This window comes from Salvelinus namaycush, chromosome 22 (genome assembly GCF_016432855.1).
Source record: "Salvelinus namaycush isolate Seneca chromosome 22, SaNama_1.0, whole genome shotgun sequence".
Taxonomy (NCBI): domain Eukaryota; kingdom Metazoa; phylum Chordata; class Actinopteri; order Salmoniformes; family Salmonidae; genus Salvelinus; species Salvelinus namaycush.
This window is the reverse complement of record NC_052328.1, coordinates 18,573,770-18,594,302: the sequence shown is the minus strand read 5'-3', so window position 1 is coordinate 18,594,302 and position 20,533 is coordinate 18,573,770. Positions and strand designations below refer to the sequence as shown.

Below are 20,533 nucleotides of genomic sequence, written 5' to 3'. Positions count from 1 at the left end.
CCCTCACAATTACCTCTGCCGAGCAATCGTGTGTGTAGAAATATATTTTTTATTTCTGTTCTTGATTGTTTGCTGGAGGTGGGTGTGCATCCCCTTTAATTGGGTTGTTTACAGATAAGATCATTAGAATAACAAAGATGGCAGAATCCTCTGCACTATCGAGATCGCTTTAATCACACCCCCATTTATCTCTTTTTTGCCGCCGGATGGGTTGAAAGGGCACCGTGTTTATCCACTGTCGCCACGGTGATTAATGCCTCAGCATCATTAACATTCCGAAGAGCAAAGTTTACTTTACCAGATGTTGAAATTGTACCTGCCATCCTCTTTTTAATGGATCGCTTGGAGAGAAAAAGGGCTTCTCGTTACATGAAAAGAAATATGCAAACAGAGGGGGAAGGGGGACACTGGTAGAGAAGGGATAGACAGGAGGAGAGCTACTATGAATGTCTCCTGTAGAGTTTCAGTGCGGAGTGTGGGATCTGTTACGCCTACCGTCTGGAGTCGGCCATTCCTGACCAGGTGTGCAACGACCCTCGCTGCGGCCAACCCTTCCACCAGGCCTGTCTGTACGAGGTAAGGGACACGCACACAACTATCCTACCCAATCAGTAGGCATGTCTGTTTTACAAAACAATATCCAGGATAAGACATGCATGAATTTAAAATAATTTGTTATTAATTCATACAAAAATGGGATGTAAAAGCATCAAATTCATTTCAGGTGTTTGGCTTCTTTGCATTTCTCAAATCTTGCCACAAGGAATTGGTCAACTTCAATTTGAGTAGTTTAGTTTGACTAGTTCTTGTTGGGTTTCTCTCCAGTGGTTGCGTGGACTACCTTCCAGTCGCCAGAGCTTCAACATAGTGTTTGGAGAGTGTCCCTACTGCAGCAAGGTATTTCAAGCGGCCATATGGCATTATTAATACTCACTTTACAGTCGATGTCCTTCATAAAAGGTCATATAACATACACATGATATAGTCTTCATATAATGTGTCATTCATAAAGTTTCAAAAGGTAATATAGAGCGCTGTTTATGCACAATAAGTACATTGAATATAGCAGGTCACATTTAGTAGTGTGGAGGTACCATGTCCTTGGTTAGTACAAAACAACAGTCACACATAAATCAACACACTGTAAGCCTATAGAAAATCCCCAGAGGTGCAGTTGCAAATCACAATAAGTCACAATCAAGTTTGTTTGTTTTTTTAGTAATTGATATTTTTACTTTTTGTTGTTTACAGCCCATCACAGTGAAGATGTCCACCCAGAAACCCTGAGAGCTGACTGAAGCCTGGGCATAGAGCTATATGGTTTAACATGAGCCTCAGCAAATACACTCACATCTAATGTACATCTCATCTAATGTATATGGTCTCACTCATGTCATGACACTGTAGCGAACTGGAGTAAGAGTTGGGGATGATGCAAACCTAAAATAGGCATGATGAATAGGAAACAACAAAAAAGATCAGAGTAGCAGGAAAACAGCACCAAGTCATCATTCAGGACTGTCAGCCAGAGTGAATAGAAAGGCCAGGGACAGGAATAAGACCACCACTAAGGCACTACAGTACAGTGTGACATTACAGACACTCTTCTGTTTGGGAGAAGGCTCTGCTCTCTGGTCGTGGTCTTTGTGGCTGTATTCCTCCCACTCACCACGGTCATATATGTGGATGGGATTTTCCCAGTGGTCAGATTCTGGGGGATTGTGCTTCTGACTCTTACCCCCACACTGGTGATCATGGTTGAAGTTCTCTGAACCATCCTCTTTGTACAGATGTTTTTCCCAGTGTGTCTGACTGTGGTCCTCCCACTGATCATCATGTGTTTGACCCAATTTGCTTTTTGTAGGGGTTGTACTTTCTCTGGGTCTATGGTTGACTTGTGGTCTTGAGGTCACAACAACGCCGTCATCAGCAACTATTTTCCTGATGCGACGTTTGGTTTGTGTTGATGTTTTCTGTTAGGGGATAATTCACACATTTGCTTGGGTTTCTTCCATTGACCTGAACTTTTGTAACAGCCGTTAATGTGAAATTACAACAAAGGCAATGAAAAAATAGTGATGTTTGAACTTGCTTTGATAAGACGTATTTCATTATCAGTTGGGTGTCAAAGTAAAGTAGCTGGTCATTTTGTCCATTCTTGTAAAACCAGTTTGACAACGTTATAGTAAAATGCTGTGAATCCTGTCAATATTACACTACAAGCAGGACTTAGTGCCTTGGCCTCACCGCCTGTTCTGGCTGGGGCTTGAATGGTCCTCTGATGTATTGAGACGGCACAGGTCTGGGTCTCTCCATCTCCTCCTCTTTCTCACTCTTGTCATCCTCCACATATACAGACTTTGGTTTGGACGACCCTCTAGCTCGTCCTGCTTTCTGTGGGGAAAAGATACAGGAAGACCGGATTGAAATTTCACGTGAAGCTAGCATGCACTAGTTTATGACATACTCCTCAATCTGGACATTTCTTGCTTGTGAATTCACTAACACCTTACCCCATGTTCTGACTGGGGGTTGGATACAGGTGGTCCCCTAATGTAACGAGATGGTACAGGTTTGGGTCTCCCCTCTTCAATCTCCATCTTTTCTTCATCACTGTCATCCTCCACATATACAGGATTTGGTTTGGAGGCCCCTCTAGTTGCAGGTTTAGCCTGGCCCGCTTTCTGTGGGGGAAGGACACCGGAATAATTATTTCATGTGACGCAAACGAACAACTGAATGAAAACATACTTTTACTCCTGTTGTCAACACATTAGAATAAAAGGGCATTTCCCCATGTGTGTCAACTACTGTACATTCCAATACATTTATTTTGGGGTCATATTGCAACCAGCTCAGTAGTAAAGTTTAGTGAATCCCGTTTATAGCCAACACCTTTACGCCCTTGGGTGGTACAGGTTTGGGCCTCGCTTCATCCAACTCCAACTTCTCATCCTCTTCATCACTCTCCTCATCCTCCACAACTACGGGCTTTAGTTTGGATGAGCCTCTACCGCGGCCTGCTTTCTGTGGGGAAAGGATACAGGAAGAGAGGGTGAGGGGCTTAGTAAGAGGCTAACATGCAACTGTTTCTGATAGTAGAAACTTGCTTGATTCTCCATTGAACTTTTAGACCAGGAGAAGGCCACCTACTGTGTTGAAGACAAAGCATTATTCATTTGTCTTTGAATGATGAAGAGAAGTAATAATAATAAAACGGGAGTCCGTACGGGACACGACTAACTACCAATTGGATATCACGAAATTGGGGAGGAAAAAGGAGTAAATAACAATACAGAGGAGTAGGACAGACACTGAAAGCAGCCTTTCCATGACCCCTATTAATTCAATTGACATTTACACTCACTTTCCAAACCTCCAAAAATTGACTTCTATTTGACTACAGATCCAACTGCCCAGCAGTTCAGCATGGAAATTAGAGAGAAAATTAGAACAATTATGGCTGCTGATCCTCTGCCCCTGTAAAGTGTGTGTAAAGTGTGTGTCATCAATCGCCTCAAATTGGGCTGTTTTGGCCATCTGCGGGTCAAGTTAGTCGCCATTGAAGGCTCAAGTGATTCCGGTAAATTCCAGAAAATCCCCACCTCTCCGCTCCAGAGCCTCTTGAGGGGGGACGCGGTGTGCCTCCGTGGGGATCAGGGGCAAGTTGACCCCCTTTACTGCGGTCAAGATCCCCGCCAGGCATTTAGAGAAGAAAATGTGATTCACCTCTACACTGCTATGCAAAGAGCCAGAGCGAGAGAGATGTGACATATTTGGTACAGTCCAATTGAAATGCACATATCTGATGAGAAATACTTTCTGCGTGTTGTAAATAAAGACCTGGATTTGTATGTGATCTGTGGCTGAGGCTGTCAGTGTGTGTAAATCTCCCACACTGCACTGGGGCTCCCGACAGACCCACACACAGACACCTCACCTCTCGCAGAGGGTTATAAATCAGAGTATAAACAATGAACATGAAGTGAGTCTAGCCATCTGGTCTCCATTACACTCCCCTGACCTGCACTTTACCCTATCCAGCTATATTAGATACTGAACAAAAATATCAACACAACATGTTGGTTTCATGAGCTGAAATAAAAGATCCCAGAAATGTTCCACACACACCACGGCTTATTTCTCTCAAACTCCGGTTAGTGAGGCTCTCTCATTTGCCAAGACAATCCATCCTAACAGGTGTGGCATATCAAGAAGCTCATTATAACAGCATGACACACACAGAATTATGACATCCCTTTAAATTAGTCGATGCAACTATTTCAGCCACACCCATTGCTGATAGTTGTATAAAATCGAGCAAAGTGGCTGGAACAACAACGGCTCAGCTGTGAAGCGGTAGGCCACACAAGCTAACAGAGCGGGACCGCTGAGTGCTGAAGCACGTATCGCGTAAAAATCGTCTGCACTCGGTTGCAACACTCACTACCGAGTTCCAAACCGCCTCTGGAAGCAACGTCAGCACAAGACCTGTTTGTCGGGAGCTTCATGAAATGGGTTTCCATGGCCAAGCATCCACACACAAGCCTGAGATCACCATGCGCAATGCCAAGTGTCGGCTGGAGTGGTGTAAATTGGATTCTGGAGTAGTGGAAACGCGTTCTCTGGAGTGATGAATCACGTTTCACCATCTGGCAGTCCAACGGACGAATCTGGGTTTGGCAGATGCCAGGAGAACGCTACCTGTGCGAATGCATAGTGCCAACTAAAGTTTGGTGGAGGAGCAATAATGGTCTGGGGCTGTTTTTCAAGGTTTGGGCTAGGCCCCTTAGTTCCAGTGAAGAGAAATCTTAATGCTACAGCATACAATGACATTCTAGACAATTCTGTGCTTCCAACATTGTAGCAACAGTTTGGAGAAGGCCCTTACCTGTTTCTGCATGAAAATGTCCCCATGCACAAAACGAGGTCCTAGCCCATACAGAAAAAGTTTGTTGAGATCGGTATGGAAGAACTTGACTGGCCTGCACAGAGCCCTGACCTCAACCCCATCGAACACCTTTAGGATGAATTGGAACGCTGACTGCAAGCCAGGCCTAATTGCCTAACATCAGTGCCCGACCTTACTAATGCTCGTGGCTGAATGGAAGCAAGTCCCCGCAGAAATGTTGCTACATCTAGTGGAAAGCTTTCCCAGAAGAGCCTATTTAGCCTACATTTGTGAGTAGATCTGGATGTGTGCGATTGATTAATTGACGATTTGATTAATAGGAGTACATTAGGGGTCCCCAATAGGCAGTTTTCTGAGCAAGGTAATCTCTCAGGTACTCTCACCTTGCCCCTGTCTGGCCAATCAGACCCTCTAGTGGAGGAACCCCCTGACATTGCTCCTCGTGGCATAGACAGGTCCAGCCTTCCCTGGCCTCCGCTCGCTCTCGGTCCCCCCTCAGACAGCAGCTCTCTTAGCCTCTGGTAGTCCGGACGTTCCTTATACCCCAGAGATTTGACACTGAGCAGGAAACTGGCCAATTTATCTGGGAGAGGAAGAGAGACAAAAGAGAGAGAATGCGCAATAGTCCCACTTCGACGTATCTGTGATGTTTTATAAACACTGGCTATGTGCCGTGTGAAACCGTCACCCCTTACTGCAACTAACATGTCCAGCTACCTAGTGTATCACACACACACACTGTGGTTGAGTGTGTATCACACACACACACTGTGGTTGAGTGTGTATCACACACACACACTGTGGTTGAGTGTGTATCACACACACACTGTGGTTGAGTGTGTATCACACACACACTGTGGTTGAGTGTGTATCACACACACACTGTGGTTGAGTGTGTATCACACACACACTGTGGTTGAGTGTGTATCACACACACACTGTGGTTGAGTGTGTATCACACACACACTGTGGTTGAGTGTGTATCACACACACACTGTGGTTGAGTGTGTATCACACACACACTGTGGTTGAGTGTGTATCACACACACACTGTGGTTGAGTGTGTATCACACACACACTCATATACAATAGGGTTGATGCATGTCCTGGGCCTTATCTGTGGCGACCAGCCCGGCCCTGCCTCTGGAGGAGGTGCAGAGAATCATCCCAGTCAGTCACCACTATACATCACATAGCCCTAACCTCACAGAGACGTGACCTCTGTTTACAGTACCAGAGATAACAACACTGGAGTCTAAGACATCTCTCTGGGATGGATAATGGAGTTGTGGGAACATATTTCAAAAAACCCTCCTAAAAATGTTTCATTCCCATCTGGGACAAAGTGGTGTGACTCTGGAGTCTGACTACTGGACAAGTACTGACTGGTACGGAGGCCCTCTCCCTCACCTGTGCAAGCTCCACCCACAGACAGCTCCTGCACCGAGCCAGGTAGATTACCTATGAGTCTGGAAAGAGAAATAGGTATGAAATAGAGTGGGAGAGAGAAACAAGGGTTTAACTTAAAGACAGACATACTGTAAGGACAAAGGTTTTGAAGGGTCTGTCCTATATCCAAGAGATATACTTTTGGTCAATTAGTGTGGACACAGGTTCGAACATTTCATTCTAAAATCATGGGCATTAATATGGAGATGGTCCCCCATTTGCTGCTATAACAGGCTCCACTCTTCTGGGAAGGCTTTCCACTAGATGTTGGAACATTGCTGCAGGGACAAGAACATTAGTGAGGTCGGGCACTGATGTTGGGCGATTAGGCCTGGTTTACAGTCGGTGTTCCAATTCATCCCAAAGGTGTTCGATGGGGTTGAGGTCAGGGCTCTGTGCAGGCCAGTCAAGTTCTTCCACACCGATCTCAACAAACCATTTCTGTATGGACCTCGCTTTGTGCACGGGGGCGTTGTCATGCTGAAACAGAAAATGTCCTTCCCCAAACTGTTGCCACAAAGTTGGAAGCCCAGAATCGTCGAGAATGTCATTGTATGCTGTAGCGTTAAGATTTCCCTTCACTGGAACTAAAGGGGCCTAGCCCAAACCTTTAAAAACAGCCCCAGATCATTATTCCTCCAGTTGGCACGATGCATTTGGGCAGGTAACATTCTCCTGGTATCTGCCAAACCCAGATTCGTCCGCCAGACGGTGAAGGGTGATTCATCAGTCCAGAGAACACGTTTCCACTGCTCCAGAGTCCAATGGCGGCAAGCTTTACACCACTCCAGCCGAAACAGCATTACGCATGGTGATCTTAGGCTTGTGTGCGGCTGTTCGGCTGTGAAAACTCATTTCACGAAGCTCCCGACGAACAGTTCTTGTGCTGACGTTGCTTCCAGAGGCGGTTTGAAACTCGGTAGTGAGTGTTGCAACCGAGGACATGATTTTTACGTGCTATGCGCTTCAGCGGTCCCGTTCTGTGAGCTTGTGTGGCCTACCACTTCACGGCTGAGCCGTTGTTGCTCCTAGACGTTTCTACTTCACAAGAACTGCACTTACAGTTGACCAGGGCAGACATTTTACGAACTGACTTGTTATAAAAAGGTGGCATCCTATGACGGTGCCACGTTGGAAGTCACTGAGCTCTTTAGTAAGGCCATTCTGTTTGTCCATGGAGATTGTATGGCTGTGTGCTCGATTTTGATATATATAGTGTATACACACAAAAGTATGTGGACAGGTGTATAAGAAAGCTCAGGAAATATATATTTTGGGACACATTTAACCCCTTATTTGACAAAACTACCTCCATATTTTATTTTTAACTGGTACCGGGTTACCTTCAGACAAGTCACGTGACAAACACCACGGTAGCTCGGCCAGCTCGGCCACCGCAGATGCGGAAGACTGACATATTGTAGGTGGATGTGGTGAATTGACATCTCTAGCTTAAAACTGACAGATTTTGATGGGGATTTAACACTAATAAGGATCAATAGGGATCCAGAGAGAGGGTGGTCTTGACCTGGTCTTGGCCTCTTGGACCTGTATAGGGTTCTTGAGCATAGAGTCCCAGGGCAACGCCCCACACAGCCAGTGGAGCAGACAGAAGCCCAACACCTCCAGGTCTCCACGTCTAGATGGAGCTACACAGAGACAGAAGAAGATGATCAGAACCTGGTTTGGGAGGATAGAAACAGCTTTGATTTTTGGGCTGAGGTAAAACAGTGGCAGAGGTAAAACAGTATGCAAAGAGAGGGTAAAGAGGATGACAATTATGGAGGGAGTGTTAGTCTTTCAACTTTTCCTGTGCTCTGCAGACAGACAGGGCTTTGAGGGGAGGGCTGACATTTTAGGTCAGTTTTCCTTCTTCTCTGGCCTGTTCCAGGAAACTGGATCCTTGTGGCCTCTGACATGATTCAGACGCCCGCTGCACAGCCTAAACACACACACTCGATTGCTCAAACACCCCCTCTCTTAGGCAGTAAAACACACACAGAGATATCTACGCCCAAATCAATACCACAGGTTACAGAAGTCGACAGGGTGCTGTGCACTGGGGAGATATCTAAATACTAAATACTGATGATGGCTAGACATTAACCTCTAGACTTGCCTCGTTGTAAACAATGCCTTCCATCTAGTTTTAATACAAGGAAGTGAACAAACCCTGCACTGAGCCAGTGTCTTTATGAAAAACTGTGGGGAGTTCATCAATACGTCTGGATTGAGTGCATGTGAGGGGTCAAGCCCGAGGAGTTTTAGCAGCTCAATACTGTAACGGCCGTGCATCTCCGGAGAAATTACCCATCGACTGGCTTCGTCAGAAGGAGAAATCTCGAGCCAGATCCATGGCTAGCATTGATCCCAGACAGTGTTCCCAATTAAATAGGCTGCTGCCACAGTGGCTGCCAGGCAGCGGCACCCAGCAGGACAGCACTACTGGCTAGCCTTGAGACGGACAACAGGGGTTGGTTGGTTGTAGTTAGATGTTGGTTGGTTGCCACTGCGTCTGCCTCTGTTGTTGCCTTCAACATTTTTGTGATTAAGCCGCTTGTTTAAGTAATTTACTGAATCAATTATCTCAAGAGTGGAAGGTGTAAAGTACTTAAGTGTATAGGTCAGCATTACAGTATATTTGTTGCTGCCACTTCTAATTAAGCCATTGTTGTAAACAATTATATAAAGCCTCATTGATACTGAGAGGCAGATAAGAGGGAATAAAGATGAAAAACACAAGTGACACCAGCACTCAAAAACTACCAACTCCCACAGCCACAAAATAGATTAACAATTAAAAAGATCAACAACTACATTAAGCACCAGTGGCGTGCTTTCACCATATTGTCCCTGTTCACAATAGCTTTTCCTTTGCTGTTTGGTCATGTATTTATGAATCTTTCCCTAATGAGACGGCAGCACACACACACACGCATATGCTTGCGTGCACACACACATATATATACATATGCTTGCGTGCACACACACACATACGCATATTCTTGCTTGCGCGGGTAGTTCTCTCCTATTGATATTCCGATTTTCAATCTTAACCCGCTCTTTCGGAATCTCCATGTTCCAAAGCATCCCGCTCCAATAGGTGATAATTAGCTCAGAGTTCAGTGATGCATCACTCTGTTCTATCTCCACCCTTGTCATGGCAACATCTACCCAGCGAGGGTGACGATAGGTAAGATGAGAGTGTGGGATCTTGAGGAAAAAGTAGTCTTGTAGCTCGTCAAAATCTGCATGCATCTCGATTTCCATTTGACCCAAAGAAACTCAAACTGCCTCACAACATGGAGGTCAAGTAAGACCAGCCATCATATTTAGGCACCTGGAATATAATTCTGGTTTGTTTATCAACTGTAGACAAAAAGGGAAACGTTACCCGATTGACTCATTCCAATAGTAGAGTACTGTAGGCCTAACATAAGTTATTACATCAAAGGACTGATGATTATCAGTGGTTAGAAGCATAAACACATACCAGACAGACAGTTTATTAGGTACACCACCCAATTTACAAAAAAAATGTGATCGCTCCGACAGACAGTGAGTCACGTGGTCGTGGCTTGCTATATAAAGCACGCACAGGCATTGAGGCATTCAGTTACTGTTGGGATGAATGTTAGAGTGGGCAAAACGAGTGACCCAAGCAACTTTGAGCGGGTTACGATCTTCGGTGCCAGGTGCGCCGGATCAAGTATCTCAGAAACGGCCAGCCTCCTGGGCTTTTCACGCGAGACAGTGTCTATGGTTTACAGAGACTGGTACGACAAACAAACATCCAAATGTATTGGTCACATTCACATATTTAGCATTTGTTATTGCGGGTGTGGCAAAATGCTTGTGTTCCTAGCGCCAATAGTGCAGTAGCATCTAACAATTAACAATACACAAAACTAAAAAGTAAAAGAATGGAATTAAGAAATATAAATATTAAGACGATCAATGTCGGAGTGGCATTGACTAAATACAGAATACACATATGATATGAATAAAGCAGTATGTAAACATTAGTGGCTAGTGTTCCATTATTAAAGTAGCCAGTGATTTCATATCTATGTATATAGGGCAGCAGCCTTTAAGGTGCAGGGTTAAGTAGCCAGGTGGTAGCTGGCTATTTAACAGTCTGACGGCCTAGAGGCAGGCAGTGTGCCCCCGGTGAGGTTTTGGGCAGACCATACCACCCTCTGGAGAGTTCTGCGGTTGCGGGATGTGCAGTTGCCGTACCAGGCGGTGATACAGCTCGGCAGGATGTTGCGCCTCCCCCACACTGTCTGTGTAGGTGGACCATTAAAGTGTCAGTGATGTGTACGCCAAGGAACTTGAAGCTTTCCACCTTCTCCACTGCGGTCCCGTCACTGTGGATAGGGGCGTGCTCCCTCTGCGGTTTCCTGAAGTCCACGATCAGCTCCTTCGTTTTGTTGACATTGAGGGAGAGGTTATTTTCCTGGCACCACTCCACCAGGGCCCTCACCTCCTCCTTGTAGGCTGTCTCGTCATTGTTGGTATTCAGGCCAACGACTGTTGTGTTGTCTGAAAACTTTATGATTGAGTTGGAGGTGTGCGTGGCCACGCAGTCATGGGTGAACGGCTGAGCACGCATCCTTGTGGGGCCCCAGTGTTGAGGATCAGCGAAGTGGAGGTGTTGTTTCCTACCTTCACCACCTGGGGAGCGGGCCGTCAGGAAGTCCAGGACCCAGGGCCTCAAGTTTAATGCTGAGCTTGGAGGGTACTATGGTGTTGAATGCTGAGCTATAGTCAATGAACAGCATTCTTACATAGGTATTCCTCTTGTCCAGATGGGATAGGGCAGTGTGCAGAGTGATGGCGATTGCATCGTCTGTGGACCTATTGGGGCAGTAAGCGAATTGAAGTGGATCTAGGGTGACAGGTAAGGTGGAGGTGATATGATCTTTGACTAGTCTCTCAAAGCACTTCATGATGACAGAAGTGAGTGCTACGGGGTGATAGTAATTTAGTTCAGATACCTTTGCTTTCTTGGGTACAGGAACAGTAGTGGACATCTTGAAGCAAGTGGGGACAGCAGACTGGGATAGGGAGAGATTGAATAAGTCTGTAAACACTCCAGCCAGCTGGTCTGTGCATGCTCTGAGGATGTGGCTAGGGATGCCGTCTGAGCCGGCAGCCTTGCAAGAGTTAACACGCTTAAATGTCTTACTCACGTCAGCCACACAGAACAAGAGCCCACAGTCCTTGGGAGCGGGCCGCATCGTTGGCACTGTGTTATCCTCAAAGCGAGCGAAGAAGGTGTTAGCTTCTTTGGAAGAAAAACGTCAATAATCCGTGATTGTCTGTAGATCCTGCCACATACTTTGTCTGTCCACTTTGTACTGACATTTTGCCTGTTTGATTGCCTTACAGAGGGAATAACTACACTGTATTTGACCATATTCCTAGTCACCTTGCCATGGTTAAATGTGGTGGTTCGCGCTTTCAGTTTTGCGCGAATGCTGCCATCTATCCACGGTTTCTGTTTTGGGTAGGTTTTAGTCATGGTAGGAAAAATATCCCCTATACACTTCCTGATGAACTAGGTCACCGAAGGGAGGACCTTATAGGCATTTTGAAAAGGTGAATAGCAGTGATCTAGTGTTTTCCCTAAGCGAGTTCTACAGTCAATGTGTTGATAGAACTTCGGTAGCGTTTGCCTCAAATTTGCTTTGTTAAAATCCCCAGCTACAATAAATGCGGCCTCAATGTGGTTTCAAGTTTGCATAAACTCCAGTGTAGTTTCTTGAGGGCTGTGACAATAACCTGTTTGGGCTGCAAGGGGCAGTATTGAGTAGCCAGATAAAAGGTGCCCATTTCAAACGGCCTCGTACTCAATTCTTGCTCGTACAATATGCATATTATTATTACTATTGGATAGAAAACACTCTCTAGTTTCTAAAACCGTTTGAATTATTTCTCTGAGTGAAACAGAAGTCATTCTGCAGCACACTTCCTGACCAGGAAGTGGAAAGTCTGAAACCGAGGCTCTCTTCTACTTCCTGCCTATAAATGGTCATGAGATCTATTAGTATACATGCACGTCATACACCTTCCTCTGGATGTCAAGAGGCTTTGAGAGAAGAAATGAGGTGATTATCTTGGTCTGAGATGGAACACATCTTGGAATGACGTGTCCCCCATTTTCGGTACTCTGAAGAGCGCGACGTGGACAGTGGGATTGCCTTCTCTTTAGCTGCCGTAATAGGCGACTACTTTCTCCGGCTTAGATTTTATTTGATACATGTCACCATATCATCGTAAAGTATGTTTTTTCAATATAGTTTCATCAGATTATTGAAAATTTTTCGGGAGTTTTGCCGTGTTCCGTTCTCTTCCGTTTGTTGACATGGAGAGATTCGCGCCCCTTGGCTAGTGTGCATGCTAATTGAAGAGGGAAAGTTGCCGCTCTAAATCCAAACAATGACTGTTCTGGACAAAGGACACCTTGTCCAACATTCTGACGGAAGATCACCAAAAGTAAGAAACATTTTATGATGCTATTTCATATATCTGTTGTGTATGTGAATTAGTCAGCCCCCAAGTGTTTCTAGCTATTGTGGCTACGCTAATATGACGCTACATTTTGTTTTCGCTGTAAAACGCTTAATGAATCGGAAATATTGGCTGGAATCACAAGATGCCTGTCTTTCATTTGCTGTACACTATGTATTTTTCAGAAATGTTTTATGATGAGTAATTAGGTATTTGACGTTGGTGTCTGTAAATATTATGGCTGCTTTTGGTGCAATTTCTGATTGTAGCTGCAATGTAAACTATGATTTATACCTGAAATATGCACATTTTTCGAACAAAACATATGCTATACAATAAATATGTTATCAGACTGTCATCTGATGAAGTTGTTTCTTGGTTAGTGGCTATTTATATCTTTATTTGGTCGAATTTGTGATAGCTACTGATGGAGTAAAAAACTGGTGGAGTAAAAAAAGTGGTGTCTTTTGCTAACGTGGTTAGCTAATAGATTTACATAGTGTCTTCCCTGTAAAACATTTTAAAAATCGGACATGTTGGCTGGATTCACAAGATGTGTACCTTTCATATGCTGTATTGGACTTGTTAATGTGTGAAAGTTAAATATTTAAAAAAAAATATTTTGAATTTCGCGCCCTGCACTTTGAGCTGGCTGTTGTCAGTGTACCGACGCCGGGCTGCAGCCATAAGAAGATAACCAAAGAGAATTCTCTTGGGAGGTAATACGGTCAGCATTTGATTGTATTCTAGGTCGGGTGAACAAAAGGACTTAAGTTTCTGTATATTATCCCAATCACACCATGAAGCATACACCCACACCTTTCTTCCCGGAGAGTTCTTTATTCCTATCTGCGCGATGAACTGAGAACCGAGCTGGTTGTATGGACGGGGACAGTATATCCCGAGAGTGCCATGATTCTGTGAAACAGAGTATGTTACAGTCCCTGATGTCTTTCTGGAAGGAGATCCTCGCCCTGAGCTCGTCTACTTTGTTGTCCAAAGACTGAACATTAGCGAGTAAAATACTCGGAAGCGGTGGATTGACTAGAAGTCCACTCCAAAAACCTCTTCTCTGCCGGCGCCGACTTGGAGCAGCCTCTGGGATAAGTTCGATTGCCCAGGGGGGTACGAACAAAGGATTCAATTTGGGAAAGTCATATTCCTGGTTGTATTGCAGCTCTGATATCCAAAAGTTATTTCCGGCTGTATGTAATAACACAAAAACATTCTGGGCTAATAATGTAAGAAATAACACCCAAAAAACGAAATACTGCAAAGTTGCTTAGGAGCCAGAAGCAGAGCGGCCATGTCTGTTGGCGTCATTACATTGACAGTCCTGTGGGCAAAAACAGCTCGTTGAGAGGTTGAAGGAGAACGGCAATCGTGCAAGTTAACAGGCAGGCCAAACAGACAAATAACGGCACAGTACAACAGCGGTGAGCAGAATGGCATCTCGGAACACACAACTCGTCGATCCTTGTCACGGATGGGCTATTGCAGCAAATGACCACACTGGATTCCACTCCAATCAGCTAAGAAGCAGCTCCAGTGGGCACGCAATCACCAACACTGGACAATTGAGGAATGGAAAAACGTTGCCTGGAACAGGACAGCGAGTTCAGTTTACTTGAGTGGCCTGCACAGTCCCCAGACCTCAACCCAATAGAGCATCTTAGGGATGGAACTGGCTATACCACCATCCAATCTGCAGCAATTGCGTGATGCTATCACGTCAGCATGGACCAACATCCCGTGGAACGTTTCCGACACCTTGTAGAATTCCCTGAAGAATTCAGGCTGTTCTGGAGGCAAAGGGGGGGGGGGGGGGGGGCAACCCGATACTAGATGGGTCTATGTAATAAACTGGCCAGTGAGTGTATATTTTCATCTTATACCTACTTTAGTTTGTAGAAGATTTTTGACCCCTGTGCTATTGAAGCAAAGGAATGATTCACCTATACAACAGCTTCTACTGTTAAGCGAAGACCAAAAAGTTGAAATGAGGACCATATGCAACGACATACAGTATATGTTATATGAGAACAAATTGCACTAGATGACAGTGTGTGTGTACTTCTATGTAGGTCTGTAAAAGAACAGACCTGTGTTTAAACCAGTCCTGTGAATGTCATTCCTATCCAACCGCTTGTTAAATTAAATTCACAGCCATAGATCAACGACTCAGAACATGTTGAAGCATGTTCCACCTGCCACATTTCAGCTTGTATGCAACGGTGAATTACATGGGCCCAACATACACCTCTTGATTCAGAGAACCGAACATAAAAACACAAGCTCAGCATGTTTACCCCCACCACCCTCTTCGCTCTATAAAAGATTAAAATTGACGAGTTTGCCTTTATCAATAACGCTGACTAAGCACCTTGTCTGTTTTCATACATATGGACAGCATTGATAGAAACAGTTGCATGGCGATTAGGGAGTCTTCGCCACACTCGTTCAGCATATCGAACCCGGCACCATCCTCCGCTCTTAGCAAACAGAGGTTATCAGTGGCCAGTCCCGCTCTAACCAAACATCAAAGCCTTAATTAATGGGGGATGAATACACGATGCAGGTTATGACTTTAGCTAATTAGGGGATTTTTTTAATGGAGTCTGTGTCGGGGAATACGAGGCCGGGAGAATCAATGTCCAATAAAAAAGGACCATGTACGCAATTTGCCAGCTAATGTGTTCCCTACTGAGGGCGGTTTTATAGCAAGGAACGAAGGGGTGGGTTCACTTTATGCATTGATAAACAAGTACACTGCCAACTGAAAGATACAGTAACACAGTTAGTATACACAGCAAGATACATCCATACGAGATCATTGGCCACACAGTCAAGACAAGTGAGCTATTGTCCACCTATTCTTGTATTTTTACCCAGAAACCTTGCCCTTTCACTACACAATAGTTGTTGCCACCTGAAACTATGAGTGTTCATATCAATGAAATCCCACTTTACCGACTCCATTGTGGGCATCTATGCTGGTGTACTCTATGGTTCCGTTGTGTCCCTTTTTTGGGTTCTCTTTGTACTCTTTGTGTACGCCGTCTGGGCTGTACCTGTAGGACAGGCCGTAGTCAGCCAGGTACACCTGCAGTACAGGGAATAAACAGACAGTATGTGTAGATAACAGTCAGCCCACCTACAAGTAAAAAGCTTAACATATACATTGCTCAATGTTAATATAGCTAGTAACGGTCTTCTACGTACGTTTTATACACAGTACAAGAAATGCCTTGAATACGCATGCCTACTGTTCTGAGACAGTGCTAGCGCTAACCTTGTCAGGGTCTGTGTGACCAACCATCAGGTTGGCAGCCTTTATGTCTGCATGGACATACTCATTGTCATGGATATACTCAAGCACATCCAGCTGTAGGAAGACAAAGAGAAGGTGAAATCTTTACATTCCATCTTGGAAGAGGATGTTTTATTAATATTATTTATTGTGTTTATTTTTATTTATGTTTACTTTAGTTTATTTAGTAAATATTTTCTTAATTAACTTCATTGTTGGCTTGTAAGTAAGCATTTCACTGTAAGGTCTACTACACCTGTTGTACTCGGCACAAGTGACGAATACGATTTGATCAGAGGGAGGGACTCACCAGGACACGTCCTAGCTGTAGTACTGTGTGCTTCTTCAGCTTGCCACCGTTTCTCTCACACACCTTCTGCAGGTCACTGCCCAGGCGGTCCATCACCATGAACCTGTACCTGAATTGTAAATAAGAATTTGTTCTTAATTGAGTCACCTGGATAAAAACTGTACAGGGCAAAGGTCAAGGATAAGAGGTAAAATCATCTCTGACACACTTCCCAACCAGGAAGCAAGGGATTATTAATTAAGTATTAATGCCTTCATCATGACCATCACTATACCAGTCAGTGTAGTGGTTCCAGTAGTACCTGGTTCCGTTGTGTTCTGCCAGTCCTGATCCCCAGTATGCAGGGATTCCCAGAAAGTCCAGCGTCTTGCTCCTCATCCACCTCTGCACTGAATCAACAGCAGGACAGAATTACAAGGGCCAAAAAAAAGGCTACCTGCCGCCCCTTTTTACAACGTATTTTCACCAGTGCAACGATTACACCTATTGTTTTTCTACAGAAATAATGGACACAACAAGATTGCAAAAACAGATATTTGCTCTTTTGCATTTTTGTTTTATGAATTACTTGTTGCTCTCATTATTTACCTTCATGCCATTTTGTTTTATTCCCTCTGAAAGGTAGCAGGTGCACAACTGGTGCTGATCAAATATGGCCAAGTGCCGTCCTTGGCCAGCTCTCCTGCTATCTCTCTCAGAATGACCTTCTTGATCCAAATCAGTCAGGTTTCAAGACTAGTCATTCAACTGAGACTGCTCTTCTCTGTGTCACGGAGGCGCTCCGCACTGCTAAAGCTAACTCTCTCTCCTCTCATCCTTCTAGACCTATCGGCTGCCTTTGATACAGTGAACCATCAGATCCTCCTCTCCACCCTCTCCGAGTTGGGCATCTCCGGCGCGGCCCACGCTTGGATTGCGTCCTACCTGACAGGTCGCTCCTACCAGGTGGCGTGGCGAGAATCTGTCTCCGCACCACGTGCTCTCACCACTGGTGTCCCCCAGGGCTCTGTTCTAGGCCCTCTCCTATTCTCGCTATACACCAAGTCACTTGGCTCTGTCATATCCTCACATGGTCTCTCCTATCATTGCTATGCAGACGACACACAATTAATCTTCTCCTTTCCCCCTTCTGATAACCAGGTGGCGAATCGCATCTCTGCATGTCTGGCAGACATATCAGTGTGGATGACGGATCACCACCTCAAGCTGAACCTCGGCAAGACGGAGCTGCTCTTCCACCCGGGGAAGGACTGCCCGTTCCATGATCTCGCCATCACGGCTGACAACTCCATTGTGTCCTCCTCCCAGAGTGCTAAGAACCTTGGCGTGATCCTGGACAACACGCTGTCGTTCTCAACTAACATCAAGGCGGTGACCCGTTCCTGTAGGTTCATGCTCTACAACATTCGCTGAGTACGACCCTGCCTCACACAGGAAGCGGCGCAGGTCCTAATCCAGGCACTTGTCATCTCCCGTCTGGACTACTGCAACTCGCTGTTGGCTGGGCTCCCTGCCTGTGCCATTAAACCCCTACAACTCATCCAGAACGCCGCAGCCCGTCTGGTGTTCAACCTTCCCAAGTTCTCTCACGTCACCCCGCTCCTCCGCTCTCTCCACTGGCTTCCAGTTGAAGCTCGCATCCGCTACAAGACCATGGTGCTTGCCTACGGAGCTGTGAGGGGAACGGCACCTCCGTACCTTCAGGCTCTGATCAGGCCCTACACCCAAACAAGGGCACTGCGTTCATCCACCTCTGGCCTGCTCGCCTCCCTACCTCTGAGGAAGTACAGCTCCCGCTCAGCCCAGTCAAAACTGTTCGCTGCTCTGGCACCCCAATGGTGGAACAAACTCCCCCACGACGCCAGGTCAGCGGAGTCAATCACCACCTTCCGGAAACACCTGAAACACCACCTCTTTAAGGAATACCTAGGATAGGATAAAGTAATCCTTCTAACCCCCCCCCCCCCCCTTAAAAGAGTTAGATGCACTATTGTAAAGTGGTTGTTCCACTGGATATCATAAGGTGAATGCACCAACTTGTAAGTCGCTCTGGATAAGAGCGTCTGCTAAATGACTTAAATGTAAATGTAAGTGCCCAAGATACGATCCTAGAGGACCTAAGCCTTTGGTCTTAAAAGTGGTGCAACAAATTAGGACGAGATGTGGTTTTAATGACTGTGGATTCAGGTTGGACTGTCTGAACTGTTCACAAAAACACATATGACCACTTAAAGACAGAGGAAATAATCATGCACTTCTAAATCACAGACACAGAAACGCACAAAGTGAACAGGAAGCCTGTCTTGGAGTCCTGGCTGGCTCTCCACCAGACTGGCAGGTGGTCAGGGGCCCAGCAGAGGAGCAGGCATCATTATGTGGGATTGGGTCCCTCTCTATGAATTAAGAGCTCAAACAAGCAGGGAAGGGGCTAACTGCCACTGAGGTGCATGTTTGCTTTGGCTTATTAATTACACCAGGCAGCAGTCTTGGGCACTTCATCAGCCAAGTACACTCCCGCTGCACTGGGCCTGGCCGCTCATATAAGACGTAGCCTAAAATAGGTTTGGTTGTAACCATACAGTATGTAGCCTATATTGGACATAGGCTATGAACTCTTGGTCATATTTCTGCTACATCATGATGTTGACTAATTGAATTTGTTGATACTCACTGTTCTCAGGTTTAGCTGCCCTCTGATAGAACTTGAGCTCAGAAAACAGAGGCCCATTCTCATGATACTCCTGCAGACAATGAAATAAGAGGGTCATATATGAGGAAATAGAAATGCTGAGAACTGTTGCATGTGACTGCCGTACAATTATAGGTTTATTTATAAGCATATTAACATGGCAGTTCCTTATTATACCTTCCCATATCCACGAAAAACCCAGTAAGCAGAGAGCAAGCGAGAGAGAAAGACAAAGTGAAAGAGTTTCACAGCAAATTATTGTGGTTAAGTCAAACTGTCAATCACATCTGGAGTTATCTCTGAACAAATGACAAAGCATATACAGTGATGGAAATGCCCTGACTCACAACACAGCCATCCCTGTACTCACCACTTTAATCACAAAATGAGAGTCCTCCCCAACAGGCATTTCCATGTCCTGTGAAGCTGAAGGAAAAGAAAGGGAGAGGGAGAGAAAGGTAGGAGATGGAAAAAAAGGAGGGAGAGAGATATGGTGTGCGAGAGAGAAAAAGAAAAAAACAGGGACACATAAATAAACCGTGATAAACATGACAGTAATTTTGCATCAATCAGATGTACTCCAGTTTTTATGCTCTGTAGGTAATGCTTTACACCCAAATCAGTGATTCCTGGTAAAATAAATTGGGATGTGTGTGTTTATTTGAGAATCAGTGATACCTTGATGGATTGACATACTAGTCTGGTTACTTACCTAGGTAGATCAATCCAAAACCTCCTTGGCCAATAATTCTGCCCAGTTTCCATTGCTTCTTCTCAGTGTCGATCAGTGTAAACCCGTCTGGTAGGGGTGCAGGCAATGCTCGTTTCCTAGGAGGGGCCATAGGGCTAGCCAGCAATAGGAACCTATTTGGGGGTAAAAGAGAGTCAAGTTAGTTGGCTGGCAATAGTAACTTATGGTACAGACAGACTATTGACATGTGGTCAACAGATGCAACTACAGCCACCCAGCTAGCTTGCAAAGTAGAGAGCAGCTATATAGACCCGTAATACATCCAGAAACAAAACTGAAAGTCAGTTAAATCTGGAAACTGGCCAGCAGATTAGCTAGCTACCTAGATAGCTACAGAAAGCTAACCGACTATATCGAATAAACTAGTTAGCTCTCCCTACATAGAACAAAATTAGCTAACGTTAGCTAGCAAAACAATATATTCGATTCATTTGGCTCGGTGGCATTGCACAGTTCAGTGTCAACTTGTTCTTAGCAAGATACCTAACTAGATAGCTACTTTAAAAATGAAACATCTGGCGATACATTACCATTCGAGTTTGGATAATTTCCCGTGAAATGTATCAAAGATCTAGGAAGCGATGGCTCTGGCTATT

General features: G+C 45.1%; 2 protein-coding genes across 3 annotated transcripts in view; one reads left to right on the top strand and one right to left on the bottom strand.

Moving 5' to 3' along the window:
- Positions 1-3,865, top strand: part of fancl (FA complementation group L) — a 16,685-nt gene extending 12,820 nt beyond the window's left edge. For both annotated transcript variants that reach the window (XM_038960543.1, XM_038960544.1), the window contains 3 exons: positions 460-576; positions 826-897; positions 1,252-3,865. In XM_038960543.1, coding sequence (XP_038816471.1) covers positions 460-576; positions 826-897; positions 1,252-1,287 — 225 coding nt within the window. In that variant the 3' untranslated portion in view covers positions 1,288-3,865. The remainder of the gene's footprint in view (positions 1-459; positions 577-825; positions 898-1,251) is intronic.
- vrk2 (VRK serine/threonine kinase 2) lies at positions 432-20,533 on the bottom strand. Its single transcript, XM_038960542.1, has 15 exons — positions 20,468-20,533; positions 19,899-20,050; positions 19,557-19,612; positions 19,169-19,238; positions 16,799-16,886; positions 16,498-16,606; positions 16,170-16,262; positions 15,848-15,980; positions 7,890-8,010; positions 6,323-6,381; positions 5,296-5,495; positions 2,896-3,027; positions 2,514-2,684; positions 2,248-2,394; positions 432-1,973 (listed from the first exon to the last, which is right to left on the bottom strand). Exons 2-15 carry the CDS (start codon positions 20,026-20,028, stop codon positions 1,509-1,511), a joined length of 1,974 nt encoding a protein of 657 aa, XP_038816470.1. The 5' UTR covers positions 20,029-20,050; positions 20,468-20,533; the 3' UTR covers positions 432-1,508.

Bases quoted from the DNA above. Each gene is read 5' to 3' on its own strand.
- vrk2 (XM_038960542.1), bottom strand. From the start codon at position 20,028: ATGGCCCCTCCTAGGAAACGAGCATTGCCTGCACCCCTACCAGACGGG. The intron at 5,496-6,322 runs GTGAGGGAGAGG...TTCCTCTCCCAG, and splicing joins TGTGGGTGGAGCTTGCACAG to ATAAATTGGCCAGTTTCCTG. The intron at 2,685-2,895 runs GTGTTGGCTATA...CTTCCCCCACAG, and splicing joins TACCACCCAAGGGCGTAAAG to AAAGCGGGCCAGGCTAAACC.